Below are 16,575 nucleotides of genomic sequence, written 5' to 3'. Positions count from 1 at the left end.
ATAAATCTTTAAAAAAAATAAAAATAAATAAAACTTAACTAGCTCCTATTAGGCTCTACTTTTCCAAATAAGCACTTCTTTGCCTTTCCATTGGTGTATTTCTACCCTATAAGTGATCTCTGAGAATTAACTATATGGGAAATTCTAGATTTAAATAAGATTTTGCATATCTGAAATGAAAAAAAATAATTTTGATAAAATACTTTACAAACATCATCTCAGCTGCAAGGTATCTAGTCATTATGTAAATAGTGAATAATTATGAGGAAAAGGAATCAATACTAACTATCCATAAACTACACCTTGTTTAGTTTAATACTAACTACCTACAAAGTAAGATTATCCCCAAATGACACATGAGAACGCCAACGTTTAGAGATTACTGGCATGCCTAAAAATCAACTAAAATGTGGCAGAACCAGGAACTGCATATAAATCTGTTTGGCTCCAAAGCCCATGTGTTTCCCACTATACCAATGGATATCCAATGGGGGCAATTTTGTTCCCTGTCTACCAGAGGACATTTGGCAACATCTGAGAACATTTTTGATTGTCATTTCAGAGTGTGGGGTGGTTACTACAAAATATCTAGAGTACTAATGTTGAGAGGCCCTATACTATAGGACAAACTATTCATATGGCCTTTTTTTTTTAATTTACAAAAAAAGAGTATAGTAAATCGATCAAGCCTGATTGCATCACCTGGCAAGAAAGCTAAGCTGCAGTCAGTTTGAAATACAGTCTTATAGGGGATCCCTGGGTGGCTTAGTGGTTTAGCACCTGCCTTTGGCCCAGGGCGCAATTCTGAGGTCCCGGGATCGAGTCCCATGTCGGGCTCCTGGCATGGAGCCTGCTTCTCCCTCTGCCTGTGTCTCTGCCCCTCCCTCTCTCTCTCTATTATGAATAAATAAATAAAATCTTAAAAAAAAAATACGGTCTTATCAATGTCTGAACCTTTGAATTTAGCAAACCACACATTACAAAGATGATTCTCAACCTATTAAAGTTAAAACTCAAAAAGTTAAAAAATATCACTATCACCCAATTTTCTTCTTTTGTTTCAAGTTTTTAAATTCTAGTTAACATAATAACCTAATTATTTTTTTAAAGATTTTTATTTATTTATTCATGAGAGGCACAGAGAGAGAGAAAGCAAGGCAGAGACAGGTAGAGGGAGAAGCAGGCTCCATGCAGGGAGCCTGACATGGGACTCGATCCCAGGTCTCCAGGATCAGGCCCTGGGCCGAAGGCGGCACTAAACCACTGAACCACCTGGCTGCCCAAGAAAACTTCTATGTAAATAAATAGTACTGTAAATGAAGAAAGAGTGTGCTCCTGGAAAGATGATCTTTTCTTGTATAAAAAGGCAAGTATGGGGCAGCCTGGGTGGCTCAGCGGTTTAGTGCCTGCCTTCGGCCTGGGGCATGACCCTGGAGTCCCAGGATTGAGTCCCACATCAGGCTCCCTGCATGGAGCTTGCTTCTCCCTCTGCCAGTGTCTCTGCCTCTCTCCTCGTCTCTCTCTCTCTGTGTCTCTCATGAATGAATGAATGAATGAATGAATGAATAAAAAATAAAATCTTAAAAAAAAAAAAAGGCAAGTACAAAGACAAAAAATTTGGCAGTGTTGCCAACACTGCGTCCCCGGAAACATTTGTTTCTCATTCCCAAAAGATCCTTTTCCCATTGATGAAAAGGATTTTTCAGATGATTATAGCTGCATGATATTGGCCAGTAAGGCCATCTAAGTCTGCTCCTATTCTGATTTTATGCACCCAAATATTATCTTTTTACTTCTTTAAGATTTTATTTATTTATTTGAGAGAGCGAGAATGAGCAGGGGAGAGGCAGAGGGAGAAGCAGACTCTCTGCTGAGCAGGGAGCCTAAAGCAGTGCTCCATCCTAAAACCCAGGATCATCAGCTGAGTGGAAAGCAGATGTTCCCTGTCTACCAGAGGAACTTAACTGATACCAGATACACTTAACTGACTCAGCCAGCCTCCTAAATATTATCTTACTTAATATCTGGTTTTCCATATATATCTGGCTTAAGAAAGAGAAAGTGCGGATTACCAAAAATGAGTATCTAGGTTGCCTGATACTTACAGTACTAAATGTAAATCAATAATAATCCAAATGCCACTTTTGATCCCTAAAGCAGAAATAATCCTTGCTCTTTTAAAGCACTTTACTCAAACTATATCTATTATTTCACTTATTCTGCCCTCTTGCTAGTTGTTTACATGATTATCTCTTCCACCAGACTATAAGCACCTTCAAGTGTATGAATAGCCCTAAGCCCTTTTTTGTTTTCCATGTTCCTACTGTAGAAATTTGATTCTTAAATGTTTGATGAATGAGTGGATAAACAATAGCATCATGTGGCTATTATCTTCCTAGTAAAGACTAAAAAATACTCATAAAGATTGCACTTACCTTATTCTTTTCATTTTGAATAATCTCTAGTAGCTGCTCTATGTGCCCTTCATCTATGCATCTTTGGCCTGCTAATTGAAATAGGCCAAAATCTTCTTCTTTGAAGTCTTGTTCTTCTAGGATTTGCTGACAAAAACAAAATGAAGACAAAACGTTTGGTGAATAAAAAATTCAATAACTACTTGATTTATTCTCTCTGGAAATAAAAAGGAAATGTGTTTGAATTCTGAGTAAGTTGCACATTAGCATATGTGTGAAAATTAGGATAAGCCTGAAAAAGTAGTTTAATGATCTTGAAATCCACACTGCCAAAAAAAATTCTACAATAAAGATCAATATTAAAAATTTTAAAGGTTAAAAAAAAAAAATGTTAAAGGTTAGACAAGTAGGTCACTTGGAGAGATAATCCAATCTGCCTTCTGGCCCTCCTGCTATTTATTCACCGGTCAAACAAAGCAAGGATTAGAGAAGATAAGCAATTTGAGTGACCCTAAGTATAACTAGAAATAATCTTGCATTTAACTTTACAAGAAGAAAAATTACTTACACATCTCATTATTATGGACTGAAGTTCTTCCACAGCCATTCCTCGTTATTTTTCCTAGTTTTTATGCTGAAATATAAAACAGTTAACTATCAGTGATATTACAGTATTAATGAGTTATGTTTCATTCTGATGAATTATCAGTAAATACAATAAGGAAAATACGACATTTTAAAGCTGAAATATTTTGACTTAAAAGTATTTTAGCCTAAGGAGTAAAAAACTGTTGCATCTTTTAGGTTTTCTAGAATAGTTTTGAAAGATCTACCTGAAAAAAAAAAAAAAAATCCTCCTGGGTACGCCCAAACAGGAGCGCAAATATCGGCTACGTAAATGGCTTTAAAAAGGCTAAGTATTTCTTTTCTGAAAAAATTTCCCAAAAGTGTTCCTGAAATCAGTTCTAGTCATTAGGGAATCTTAAAAAATGCTTCAATGTCCCACTTGACAAACACTGGCGCCTACACAACTCACCCCAGAGCGGGTGAAAGTTCCGATGCCCACAGTCCCAAGTGCGACCCGGACGTTCTTCTGTAAGCGATGCGGTCCCCCAGTCACCCAGCTGGTGTAACCGCCAGGCCGCACGGACGCGACGCAACCGGCAGCTCCCGGGGGAACACGGCTCGGCTCCCGCAGGCGCCGTGGGCCCAGCGGCAAGACCCTGCCCCAGGCCCGCAGCGGGAGCTGGGTCAGCCGGGTCCCCGCGGCCGCGCGCTCCAGAGCGGATAAAAGCCCAGCGCGCGTGCGGACTGCATCCAAAGGAAGCCATTTCTCCCGATTCCTGCGGGCCTAGGCGTTCGGGCCCACGACCTCGTGGGGCCTTGCGGGCCGCGGCGCCGGCTCCCCCGCGGCTCGCAGCTGGCCCCGAGCCCCGGCCACCCCCGCCGCCCGGGCGCGTCCACTTACCGCCGGGCCTCTCGCCGCTCTCGGCGGCTTCCCCCACCTCCTCCGGCCGCGCAGGCCTCTCCGGGCCCCGCCCCTCCCCGGCCGGCCCCGCCCCGCGCTAGCGACGGGGGGCGGAGCCTCGGGGGGAGACGCCGGGTCCCGGGCTGACCTTCTGACGCGTTTCCCATGGCTGACTCCGCCGGGCCGCGCTCGCCCGGCCTCAAGGCTCGGACGCCCCGCGCTTCCCGAAACGCCTCAGGTAAGAAGGGCCCTGAGAACCGAGCCCCTCGAGTGTTCCACACGGAGGCGCGCGGGACACACCCGGAAGACTGCTCCGGGGCAGAGAAGGCCCAGAGCGGCCCATCCCCGGCCTCGGGTCTTCTGGGAAAGACCTCCACACCCTCACCTCTTCACACCGGTGTTCCAAGATTTGCCCCAGAACCGGTCTCTGAGGGAAAGGGAGTAGAGGAGCTGGAGTCTAGAGCTGGCTCGCCAGAAAGGGCAAGCGACCGGGGCAGCCCAGCTTGGACATGCACTCCTGCTTTAGCTCCGGGTCCTCTGAGGCGTCACCCCACCCCTGCTCTTTCCCTGTGAGCGAACATTCGGGGGAACATTTCGAGTTGCCTACACCTCAGATTTGCAGGAGCCCCCGTGACCATGCAGCTGTTTTACATGAGAAAATTCAATCCCCGAGGAGATACATTTTAACCAAGAAGAATTCGGGAATAATTAGCAAACTGAATTCCGCTTGCCCATTTCATTTGTTTTGCAAACGGGATTGGAAAGTAACGTGTGGGGAAGAAAGAAGAGAGGTTGTCTGCAGTTTCAGTAGGAATCTGTCCTGTAAACTAGTGTGTTTCCGAAGACTTGAACTCCACAATAATTTTATTATTATAAATATAAAATATTTTTATTATTATTGTAGGTGCTAAACAGACGAATGCTTTAAAACAAGAAGATGCTTCTAAAAGGTAGGAGAACTACTTGGACAACTGCATTAGCTTATCTATTTATCTCATGTTAATTTAACCATTTTTATAAACAAGAATGGGAGATACTTAAAAAAAAATTATGCGAAACAAAGAGAGGATCAGAAAAGCACTATAATTTCTCATATATAGACTCATTATATCTCTCTACTCCAGGCTTTAAGAAAACCAAATCAAGACACTTTTAGATTGCTGGTGAAGGTATGAGTATCTGTAGAAAGATGTCTAAGGGAATAAACATTCTTCAGTTAAGCAGGTACTCCTTTTCCACCTCTTCAGGTACACTTGCCTTTTATTACTTTATATACCAGAGACTCCAAGAAACCTTTACTGTTCTTCGTTTACATTATGTCCATATTTTCAGCAAAAAAAGTCCTATTCTGTTGCTTGGCATCTCCTAAACAGACTAGATTTACCTCCTGTCACAAAGTTTCTAGAATAGGAGTAGTTTATGAGAATGATTTAAATACATAGGTCAATATTTTATTCTTAAAAATAAAAAAAAAAGATTTATTGGGATACCTGGGTGGCTCAGCAGTTGAGCATCTGCCTGTGGTTCAGGGCATGATCCTGGAATCCAGGATCAAGTCCCATATCAGGCTCCCTGCATGGAGCCTGCTTCTCCCTCTGCCTGTGTCTCTGCCCCCCCCCCCCCCCACCGCCCGGGGTGTGTGTGTGTGTGTGTGTGTGTGTGTGTGTGTGTGTGTATGTATGTCTCTCTCATGAATAAATAAAATAAAATCTTAAAAATATGTTTATTCATTTTAGAGAGTGAGCAAGTACATGTGTGGGATGCAGGTGAAGAGGGAGTAGAAGAAGAGGGAAAAGAGAGACTCTAAAGCAGACTCCCCACTGAGTGTGGAGCCTGACTCAGGGCTTGATCTCACAATCCTGAGATCATGATCTAAGCTGAAACCAAGAGTCAGATGCTTAACCACCTGAGCCGCCTAGGGGTTTCAGTGATTTATCCTTTTATATCAGGCAGGTAGTGGCTGTCATTTACTCATTCTTTCAAAAATTATTTACCAAATAGGAGATATGCCAGGCCTGTGTTAAGCCCTGAGGATATGGTTTTGAGCAGAATAGACACAGTTCTTTTCTACTGGAACGGAGAAATACGGATTAAATTGTCACAACTGAATACATAATTATATATTGTGATAAGTGCTATAAAGGAAAAGACTATGAAGTTATCAGATGGAACTAATAGGTGTTCAGATTAGCTGGGGATTCTCGGGGAAAGACTTTGGAGCCCTGAAGGCTAAATAGGCATTAACCAGAGTCCTGAGGAGAGTCCAGCCAGAGATGGCAGTATATATGAAGGCCCTGAGAAGAAAAAGGTCAGTTCAAGGAAAGGAAAGATAACCGTGGTAGTGTATGGCATTTTGAGCAAGGGAAGAAAGGAGCATAGGAAAAACTTAGGATTCCATTCTTAAAGAATCTGGTGGGCCGTGGTGAGAAATTTAGATTTTCTAAATGCAAATATGAAAACATCAAGTAATAGAGTGATGAAATTTAAGTTTAAAAAGTTTTAAGAGGAGTGCCTGGATGGCTCAGTGCTTGAGCATCGCCTTTGGCTTGGGGCGTGATCCCCAGGTTCTGGGAGAGTCCTGCATGGGGCTCCCATGAGGGAGCCTGCTTTTCCCTCTATGTCTCTGCCTCTCTCTGTGTGTCTCTCATGAATAAAAATCTTTAAAAAATTAAAAATAAAAAAATAAAAGTTTTAAGATGTTAGCGATGGTGATCATCTGGGAATAGAGAAATTGGATGGATTTGAGATCAATATTTTTTTAAAGATTTATTTATTTACTTGAGAGAGAGCATGCGAGAAGAAATTTAAAAAATTAACGGGTGGGAGGTACAGAGGGAGAGGGAAAGAGGGCTTTCTGCTGAGCAAGGAACATAGTACGGGGCTCACTACCATGATCCTGAGTGGAAACCAAGAGTTGGACACTTAACCAACTATGCAACCTGAGTGCCCCTTGCGATCTATTTTAGAGAATATTTCCCTGTGGAGTAGCATGACTTGGTTTTATGATACACTGCAAGAGTAAAGTTAATACTGATAATGATGGTAATTTGCAACTTTCTTCAATAGTGTGATCTGACCACAAACCCAAGAAGATTATATTTTATTGTGAGCATCATAGTGTGAGAAGTATAGATACACTGAAATGTATTGGGGGCAAATTACCCAGGATGATGAAGCAATTAAAAATCCATGGGGTGGGATCCCTGGGTGGCGCAGCGGTTTGGCGCCTGCCTTTGGCCCAGGGCGCGATCCTGGAGACCCGGGATCGAATCCCATATCAGGCTCCCGATGCATGGAGCCTGCTTCTCCCTCTGCCTGTGTCTCTGTGCCTCTCTCTCTCTCTCTGTGACTATCATAAGTAAATAAATAAAAATTAAAAAAAAAAAATCCATGGGGTAACTAACCAAATAGTTGTTGAAGGGAATGAACCTTTATAAATCTATGCCCACTGAAAAATACTTCAACATCAATCCAATCAAATACTATTAAGCCAGGAATTAAAGAGCTTTACAAAAATGTAAAATAGTTCTTCTCTTTTCACAAAATACGTAATAGGTTCATTACTACTTTTGTTACATGAATTAATAAGTGCTCTACATTTTTCTCATTTTTAATCCAAATATGGTGAATATCAATACATAAAATCCACATAAGCAGAAGTTCTAATTTTTAGAGTGTAAGGCAATGCTGAGACTGAAAAATTTGAGAACCATTGCTATACACCATACTGTCTGTCATCATTTAGGACCAGAGGGCAACAGTGACAAAGGGCTGTTCATGGGAAGCAGCTTAGGCATCAGTCAAGAGTGAGTGTAGTGGGGCGCCTGAGTGGCTCAGTGGTTGAGCCTCTCCCTTTGGCTCAGGTTGTGATCCTGGGGTCCTGGGATCGGGTCCTGGGATCAAGTCCCACATCAGGCTCTCTGCATGCAGCCTGCTACTCCCTCTGCCTGTGTCTCTGCTTCTCTCTCTCTCTGTGTCTGTCATGAATAAATAAAATCTTTTAAAAAATAAAAATAAAAAAATAAAATAAAAATGTGAGTGAGTGTAGTGTGGCTCTTACTGCAGGTTGAGGTAGTTAACTGCTTGAGTCAACAATTCCTTAGTGGAGGTTGTAGACTGATTGTAGTACATGGCATAGCTTTTATTGGTAGGCAGCAATATGAGAAAAATAAAATAATGTTTTTCATAAAGCCAAATACATTTGATATAAACAACTGCCTTTTAATTTGTATCCATGTAAAAAAAAATAATAATAATAATTTGTATCCATGTCTTTTATACTTCTTTGATGTAAGAATGGCCTTTATGAAATCATGGGAGAACAGTTGTTAGTTGCAAATTTCTTCTTGTTTTAATGTTCTTATTTGGCAAAAGAAATAGTTGGCAATCCTGTGTCATCCTCCTTTTTTTTTTTCTTTTAAGATTTATTTATTTATTTATGATAGAGAGAGAGAGAGGCAGAGACATAGGCAGAGGGAGAAGCAGGCTCCATGCCGGGAGCCCCACGCGGGACTCAATCCTGGGACTCCAGGATCGCACCCTGGGCCAAAGGCAGGCACCAAACCGCTGAGCCACCCAGGGATCCCCCATCCTCCTTTGTTGTAGAATATTATTATTATGTTATATTGTTTCTGTAGAATGTTATTGCTCTAGGCAAGGAATTAAGAGTGTAAGGTCTTGAGAGTCAATTAAAGGAGGGCGGTAAAATGAATACATTATAGATCCAGATATGAGAGCCAAGTCAAGGCCCAGGAGGCTGGCTGAGGTAGTTCTGGTGGGAAAGTAGAAACCAGTGCAGGAAACGAGCAAATAAGTTACCAAGATGGTTGGATATCTTTGGTCCTATGGCAAGGATTCTCAACCCCTTTGCATATTAGGATTGTCTGGAGCACTTTTAAGAAACACCAACCTTGGGCAGGCCCGGTGGCGCAGCGGTTTAGCGCCACCTGTAGCCCGGGGTGATCCTGGAGACCTGGGATCGAGTCCCGCGCCAGGCTTCCTGCATGGAGCCTGCTTCTCCCTCTGCCTGTGTCTCTGCCTCTCTTTCTCTCTCCCCCCACCCCCTCTCTCTCTGAATAAATAAATAAATAAATCTTAAAAAAAAAAGAAAGAAATAAACACCAACCTCCAGTCCCCGTCCTCAGAGATTCTGATTGAATTAGCCTTTAGTGGGAGCTAGGCATAGTATCTTTTAAGGAAATCTCCTTAGGGGCACCTGGGTGACCTAGTGGTTGAGCATCTATCTGCCTTTGGCTCAGATCATGATCCCAGGATCCTGGGATCCAGTCTCACGTCAGGCTCCTCACTATAGGTAGCCTGCTTCTCCCCCTGCCTATGTCTCTGCCTCTTTCTCTGTGTCTCTCATGAATAAATAAAATGTTGAAAGAAAAAGAAAGAAAGAAAGAAAGAAAGAAAGAAAGAAAGAAAGAAAGAAAGAGAAAGAGAGGAAAGAAAGAAAGAAAGAAAGAAAGAAAGAAAGAAAGAAAGAAAGAGAAAGAAAGAAATCTCCTTAGATGATCCTAATGTGCAGCTAGGATTGAGAACCACTCTCCTAGAGCCATTGTTAATCAGATAGACTCTGCTATTATGTTCCATGATGTGTAGAGACCAGCAAAGGATGATAGTCCTACTGGTGCCAGGGCAAGGACTAGCCCTCCTAGGAAGATTGTTTTCTAAACTACATAGTCCTATCAATATAGTTCTTTAATAAGACTTAATAACAAAAGCAAACACTTCCTTGCAAATAGGACTCTATCTTGTCAGACTGGGCTATCATTAACTTTTGAGACTTGACACAAATTTTTACTTGTAAGAACAGCTGTAGTTGTCTTTTCCCCCTCCAATATTTCCTGATTACTAAGGATTTCAAAGGAAAAGTTGTCTTTTTAGGTACACACAGGACTGACTGAGAGAGTATAAACACTAACTGGCAAAAAAATTTCACCTCATTTACTTCCTTATACTCTAAGCCTTGGAAATCATCCTGTCATTATGGCAGACTTCTGTGTGTTAATACTTTAAAAGTATTGGATCAAAAGTAAAAACATTAAAAAAACATAAAATTAAATAGCAGACTTCTATGTGTTAATACTTTAAAAGTATTGAATCAAAAGTAAAAATATTAAAAAAATAAAATTAAATAGCATGTTGTATTTGTACTATATTCTAAGAAAATTGGCTATGATAAAACTTGTAAGTAGAATAATTTCTAAATTTTATTTTATTTTTTTAAAACATTTTATTTATTTATTCATGAGAGACACACAGAGAGAGAGAGAGGCAGATAGAGAAGGCAGGCTCGCTCCACAGGCAGATAGAGAAGCAGGCTCCACACAGAGAGCCCAACACGGGAATCAATCCTGGGACCCCAGGATCACGCCCTGGGCCAAAGGCAGGCACTAAATTGCTGAGCCACCCAGGGATCCCCCCAACTTCTAAATTTTAAATAATTTTTTTGTTTTTTAATTTTAGGAAAGCAGAACTAGAAGCAGCTGTGAGAAAGAAGATTGAATTTGAGAGAAAAGCTCTTCATATTGTTGAACAGCTTTTAGAAGAGGATATTACAGAAGAATTCCTAAGGGAATGTGTATGTGTTGAGAAATTATTACATTATTTAAATCTGTACGATATGAAACTTCCTTGCATTATCAAAATCTTTGACTCTGTTCTCAGTCACAAGATGCAGGGAGCATGCTATGTAATTCATGCATTTTATTTTTTTTTCAAAGATTTATTTATTTATTCAGAAAGAGAGAGAGAGAGGCAGAGACACAGAGGGAGAAGCAGGCTCCATGCAGGCAGCCCGACACGAGACCCGATCCCGGGTCTCCAGGATCACACTTTAGGCTTCAGGCAGTGCTAAACCGCTGCATCACTGGGGCTGCCCTAATTCATGCATTTTAAAATAATAACTATTACGCATTCCTGGTTGTATAATGACTTTAAAATACACTAAAGAAAAATAACATGCCTGTTTAACCACTTAATAATAGTTCTTTAAACAAGTCTCCTAATCTCACTTGATTTTCATCACTTTGCACTAATTATCCCAATGTTATTTTCCATATTCTGTGTGTTGTCCTATTTTAGTAACAGAAGGTTATTATTTTTGTTAATGTAGTTCTTTTAGTTTTGATATTTTAAAAACCTGAAATATAGATCACTTATGATTTAACACATAACAAGAGAATTGTAATCTGTATTAAAAGTTGTTCTTTTTTTAACAACTCTATTGCGTTAAAATTTGACCATGAGTATATCAAAGGGAAATAATTGATACTAGTTTATAAGTACCTAGTTTATAAGTCCCCTGTACAGGTTTTCAGAAGCTGAAAGATTTTGCAGAAAAATTTGTCAGGACTCACAAGCACACCTTTGATATACATTGTTTTTAAAGATAGTTCTTTAAAAACAGGTAAATTATATTTTATTTTACATGTGACTAATTTTTTGAATAGTACATTTTTAAAATGAAATCCACTTTTTAGTGTTTTGCTTTGGAATAGCAATTGCTATAGCACCACTTCTTTTTCTTGCCTCAGATTTATTTCATGGACTATGTATCTACAAAGATGCACAGTCTCCTGGCAGAAGTTTTTTCAGGTTGTTTGTATTTTTAATAATAGCTAACATTTTTGAGTGCTTACTATGTGTTGAGTGTATTTATTTTCTCCTCTCCATCATACCTATGAGCTAGACATTATCCCTCTATTTTCTGATGAGATCAGTGAGGTGTAGAGCACTGATAAATTAAGTTTTCCAATAATTTAGCAGGGGAAATGCTCCTCTCATTTCATTGTAGGGGAAGTTCATCACACCTGCTCACTACAGCGATGTCGTGGATGAGCGTTCTATTATCAAACTCTGCGGTTATCCTTTATGTCAGAAGAAACTAGGAATTGTAAGTAACAAATATTTTAAAATAGAAGCTTTAATTTTTTATATTTAGCAAAATACTTTGTAGATAAGACAAGAAGTGAAACAGGCTTGAACTAATGACATGAGTTAGCCAAAGTTATGATATGTAGATAATTTAATCTTGTAACATAAAGTTTATATTTATTACTTGAATTCTTCTTAAGCTATACTTTATTTTTTCCCTTTAGGTACCAAAACAGAAATATAAAATTTCTACCAAAACCAATAAAGTCTATGATATTACTGAAAGAAAGGTAAGCTTAAAGGCTGTTCTCACTGTGGCAGTTAATTTTTAATATACTAAATGGAATTTTTTTAAAAAGTTGAAAAGTTTGCCTTTTAGAAAGTAGCCATGCTAAAAGTTTATTTGAAAATATTTCATTCAAGATATTAGAAAAAACTGCTCATGCTTTAATAAATACTTGAACATTTAAAAATTCAAAGTGCAGGATCACCTGGGTGGCTCATTCAGTTAAGCGCCCAACTCTTGATTTTGGGTCAGGTCATGATCTTAGTGTAGTGAGATCAAGTCCCACATCAGGCTCCTGTGCTGGACATTGAGCCTGCTTGGGATTCTTTCTCTGTCTTCTGCCTCTCCCTCCCCCGTTAAAAATAAAATTTAAATAAAATAAAATTTAAATTGAAAATTAAAATTTGTGCATACTAGCACAACTTAAAGCAAGTAAATCAGGAACAGAATAGAGATCCAGAAACATACTAACCATGTATGTGGATACTTTGTATATAATAACAAGAATATTGTGGATCAGTGGAGAAAGTATGAATTTTTCAATAAATAGTAGTGGCACAAATAGTTATCCAAATGGAAAAACTGAAAATTGATCCCTGTAATAGTTATCCAAATGGAAAAACTGAAAATTGATCCCTGTTTCAGTGTACATAAATAAATCAATTTTAGGTAGATTAAAGATTTAAGGTTAAAAGATAAACACTGTTTCAAAGAATATGGGAAGGTTTCTGTAAACATGGAGAATTTCTTAAATAAGGTACACAATTACACACAATAGAGGAAAAATTGGTAAGTTTTTTTCTACATTAAAATTAAAAGCAAAAATAAAAAATAAAAAAAATAAAAAAATAAAAGCATTTGCTTATCAGAAGTTTCCAAAAAAGAGTGAAAAGATAAGCCATAAATCAGAAGGAGGTATATTTCCATAGAAATGACTAAACCTAGTAGAATTTTTTTCTTTTTTTTCTGAAAGAAAGAGTGCATATGTGTGCGAATGGGGGTAAGGGCAGAGGGGGAGGGAGAGAATATCCATCTCCCAAACCCAAGACCATGACCTGAGCCAAAATCAGGAGTCACTTAACTAGCTGAGCCACCCAGGTGTCCCTAGAAAAATTTTATAGAAGGAACTTGATAATGAATGAAAAGATGATCAATCTTGTCAGGAAAACAGCAAATAAAAACATTGATTTACATGGGCAGCCCGGGTGGCTCAGCGGTTTAGCGCCTGCCTTCGGCCCAGGGCGTGATCCTAGAGACCCAGGATTGTCCCACGTTTGGCTCCCTGCATGGAGCCTGCTTCTCCCTCTGCCTGTGTCTCTGCTTCTCTCTCTCTCTCTGTCTCTCATGAATAAATAAAATCTTTAAAAAAATAAAATAAAAACATTGATTTACATTCTCTCAGCCCCCAAAGTAGCAAAATTATAAAAATCTAACAATATTAGGAACTCCTTATACTACTGGTTAAATATTAGGAACTCCTTATTCTACTGGTTAAATAAAATTGCATCCTTTCTGAGAAGAAATTGGTATTATCTTTCTGAGAAATTGGTATTATCTAGTAAAGTCAAGTTCACACATTTTTTATGGCCAAACTTTTCTGTTCTTTGGTATATATTCTTAGGGATTTCTTGCCTGTATGTATTGCTATGTATGTATAGGAATGTTCCTAGTTGGATTAACAAAATATGCTATATTCATAGAATAGAATGTTCTTCACCCTTTTAAAGGAAGGAAATTCTGACACATACTACAGCATAGATGTATTTGAAGACATGTTAAGTGAAATAAACCTGTAAAAGGGACAAATATTAAATGATTCCACTTATATGAGATAACTAGAGTAGTTTGATTCATGGTTACAAAAGTAGAATGGTGATTATCTGAGGAGGCAGATATGGGGATTGTTGTTTAATGGGTATAGAATTTGATTTTGCAAAATGAAGAGTTCTGTAGATGGATGGTGTGATGGTTATACTACAGTGAGAAGGTACGTAGTGCCCATGAACTGTAACACTTAAAAATGGTTAAGATGGTAAATTTATTTTACAACAGTATTTTTTTTTACAACAGTATTTTTTTATTTTAAAAATTCTTTAAAAATGTTTATCAGGCACATTGTAGTGATAGCAGAAAAGTTAGAAACAACTCAATTATTCGTAAACAATAAAGGTATAAATATAGAAACTACACCTCCATGAATCTGAAAAATATAATGTGGAACAAAAAAAATCCCAGAAAATATAGCAGTACAATTATATTTAGACAAAGTTTAAAATTAGGCAAAACTGAATGATATCTTTGTAGGTATGTATATATAGATAGCAGTACTAAAGAAAAGCAAGGGAGTTAGGAACACACAATGTATGATAGTGGGGAATATGGAAGGTGATGCTATCTGGGACAGACACATCGAGAGCTTCAAAGGTATTATACATTATTTCTTACCTTGGGTTGTGGACTCATGGGTTTTCTTTTTTTTTTTTTTTTTTGATAGTCACACAGAGAGAGAGAGAGGCAGAGACATAGGCAGAGGGAGAAGCAGGCTCCATGCGCCGGGAGCCCGACGTGGGATTCGATCCTGGGTCTCCAGGATCGCGCCCTGGGCCAAAGGCAGGCGCTAAACCACTGTGCCACCCAGGAATCCCCGGTTTTCATTATTTGAACTATGTTTTCAGTACATAAGTTGTGTTTCATAGTAAGAATGAAATAATTTGCTAATTAAAAAATTTTTTTCAGTGCTTTTGCAGCAACTTTTGTTACAAAGCATCTAAGTTTTTTGAAGCACAAATTCCTAAAACTCCAGTATGGGTTCGAGAAGAGGAAAGGTAATTTAAATCATTACATATAATTTGTTGATATATTCCAGCTTTCTGAGATATGTAGAGAGTAGTGCTAGTTTTCTGTAGGATGTTACCATTGTATACATTTTAATTGTGGGGAAATGCTTTTATTTTAAGCATAGTTATTAAGGATTTTACACTTAAAATCAGAAAATTAATAAATATAAATGGTGTTTCTTTGCTGTTTTCGTTTTTTAAAGATTTTATTTATTTATTCATGAGAGACACAGAGAGAGAGAGAGAAAGAGAGGCAGAGACACAGGCAGAGGGAGAAGCAGGCTCCATGCAGGGAGCCCAACGTGGGACTCGATCCCGGGTCTCCAGGATCACGCCCTGGGCCGAAGGCGTCACTAAACTGCTGGGCCACCTGGGCTGCCCCTGCTGTTTTAGTTTTAATCACAAAACCTGAACGTCACTTCTGCTATGTTAGTTATTTCTATTAACTCTATTAGTATAATAATCTTAGAGTAAGAATGTTAAAGTTTTCAAGTAGATACTAGATCTTAGGATCCAACTGAATTTTGTTAGAAAACTATGTACTAAAAAACAACTATGTACAAAGGTTAAAAAGTTCAGGTTACTAATTCACTCACTATTAAAAATCAGTACAGTATTTTTTTAATTTAAACAAATCCAATATAATTTTTAGCAAAAAAATATTATGAACATTCCTGGGGTTTTGCCTCTTAGGAAATGTTTAAACTTTTACAACATTTCAGTAGTTGCTGAATTTGAGAGAAAATTTATTATTGAGGGGCAAATGCCATATGTAGAAAAGGTAACAAAAATTGTTATGTAATTGAACTATGTTGTCCAATTTCAAACAAGGTTAAATGAAATAATGTCCCAAATAACTCATGTTTCATAGAGAATATTGCAACACAAGGCATGTGGTAAAAGAGTATCAATGCTAAATGAACTTAATGACATAAACATAATGAGATGCAAGTTAACTAAAGACCTTTGCCTAAAGAAAAAAACTTATTTAAGTGTTATCTGATGCACAAGGTAATATGAAACCACTGTAGTTTGAACTAGCATCATTTGTACTGAGGGACAGTCCTGTTGTTGGCTGACACCTTTGCCTGCAGATCCAATGCTGTGTGGTTTAGAATATGTAAAGGGGCGCCTGAGTGTCTCAGTCAGTTAAGCGTCTGACTCTTGATTTCAGCTCAGATCATGATCTCAGGGTTGTGAGTTCAAGTGCTGTGTTGTACTCTGCACTCAATGTGGAGTCCACTTACGATTCTTTCTCCTTCTTTCCCGACTGCCCCTCATTCACACACACTTTCTTAAAAATAAATATATATATAGAGAGAGAATATGTTAAGCACACCACTCTATGACCTTTGTTAATTGAATTACACATAATGAAGACAAACTTGTTCACTACTTCTCTACTAGCCTTTCTTATTTGAAGGATAAAGGATTGTAGCATTGTCGAAGGTGACTGGGGACCTAAGAGTACCTTCTTAACTATTACTTTTCTTTTTCTCCTTTCTTAATGTTTGTTTCAACAGAGCTGCTTATTGCCTCCTCAGTCTTAGGACAGCTGCACATATTCCATTCCCCAGCTGTTAAAATCAGTGTTTTCTTAAGTTATCCTTAACATTGTTTCCAGTGATATCTTCTCTAGTTAAACTTAGCCCATCCTCATATCTGCTTCAAAACTATTTACCAAACCAC

The 16,575-nt window shown here is 38.7% G+C and overlaps 2 protein-coding genes across 9 annotated transcripts in view; one reads left to right on the top strand and one right to left on the bottom strand.

Annotated features, from left to right (window-relative positions):
• GLMN (glomulin, FKBP associated protein) overlaps positions 1-16,575 on the bottom strand; it is a 48,375-nt gene that overhangs the window by 30,968 nt on the left and 832 nt on the right. The window contains exons 1-3 of one of the 3 annotated variants that reach the window (XM_038541369.1): positions 3,883-3,977; positions 2,983-3,048; positions 2,436-2,561 (exon numbers count right to left, since the gene is read on the bottom strand). In XM_038541369.1, the coding sequence (XP_038397297.1) occupies positions 2,436-2,561; positions 2,983-3,021 (165 nt within the window). In that variant the 5' untranslated portion in view covers positions 3,022-3,048; positions 3,883-3,977. Of the gene's footprint in view, positions 1-2,435; positions 2,562-2,982; positions 3,049-3,450; positions 3,590-3,882; positions 3,978-16,575 lie in introns of those variants that run through there. The other 2 variants (XM_038541370.1, XM_038541371.1) reach the window with 2 other exon arrangements.
• Positions 3,971-16,575, top strand: part of RPAP2 (RNA polymerase II associated protein 2) — an 80,080-nt gene continuing 67,475 nt past the window's right edge. For 2 of the 6 annotated variants that reach the window (XM_038541363.1, XM_038541366.1), the window contains exons 1-6: positions 3,971-4,120; positions 4,787-4,832; positions 10,354-10,468; positions 11,684-11,782; positions 11,988-12,053; positions 14,786-14,874. In XM_038541363.1, the coding sequence (XP_038397291.1) occupies positions 4,048-4,120; positions 4,787-4,832; positions 10,354-10,468; positions 11,684-11,782; positions 11,988-12,053; positions 14,786-14,874 (488 nt within the window). In that variant the 5' untranslated portion in view covers positions 3,971-4,047. The remainder of the gene's footprint in view (positions 4,121-4,786; positions 4,833-10,353; positions 10,469-11,683; positions 11,783-11,987; positions 12,054-14,785; positions 14,875-16,575) is intronic. The other 4 variants (XM_038541365.1, XM_038541362.1, XM_038541367.1 and 1 more) reach the window with 3 other exon arrangements.

The sequence above is a fragment of the Canis lupus genome, chromosome 6 (genome assembly GCF_011100685.1).
Source record: "Canis lupus familiaris isolate Mischka breed German Shepherd chromosome 6, alternate assembly UU_Cfam_GSD_1.0, whole genome shotgun sequence".
Classification (NCBI taxonomy): Eukaryota; Metazoa; Chordata; class Mammalia; order Carnivora; family Canidae; genus Canis; species Canis lupus.
The sequence above is the reverse complement of the archived record's forward strand: the minus strand, read 5'-3'. Positions and strand labels throughout refer to the sequence as shown.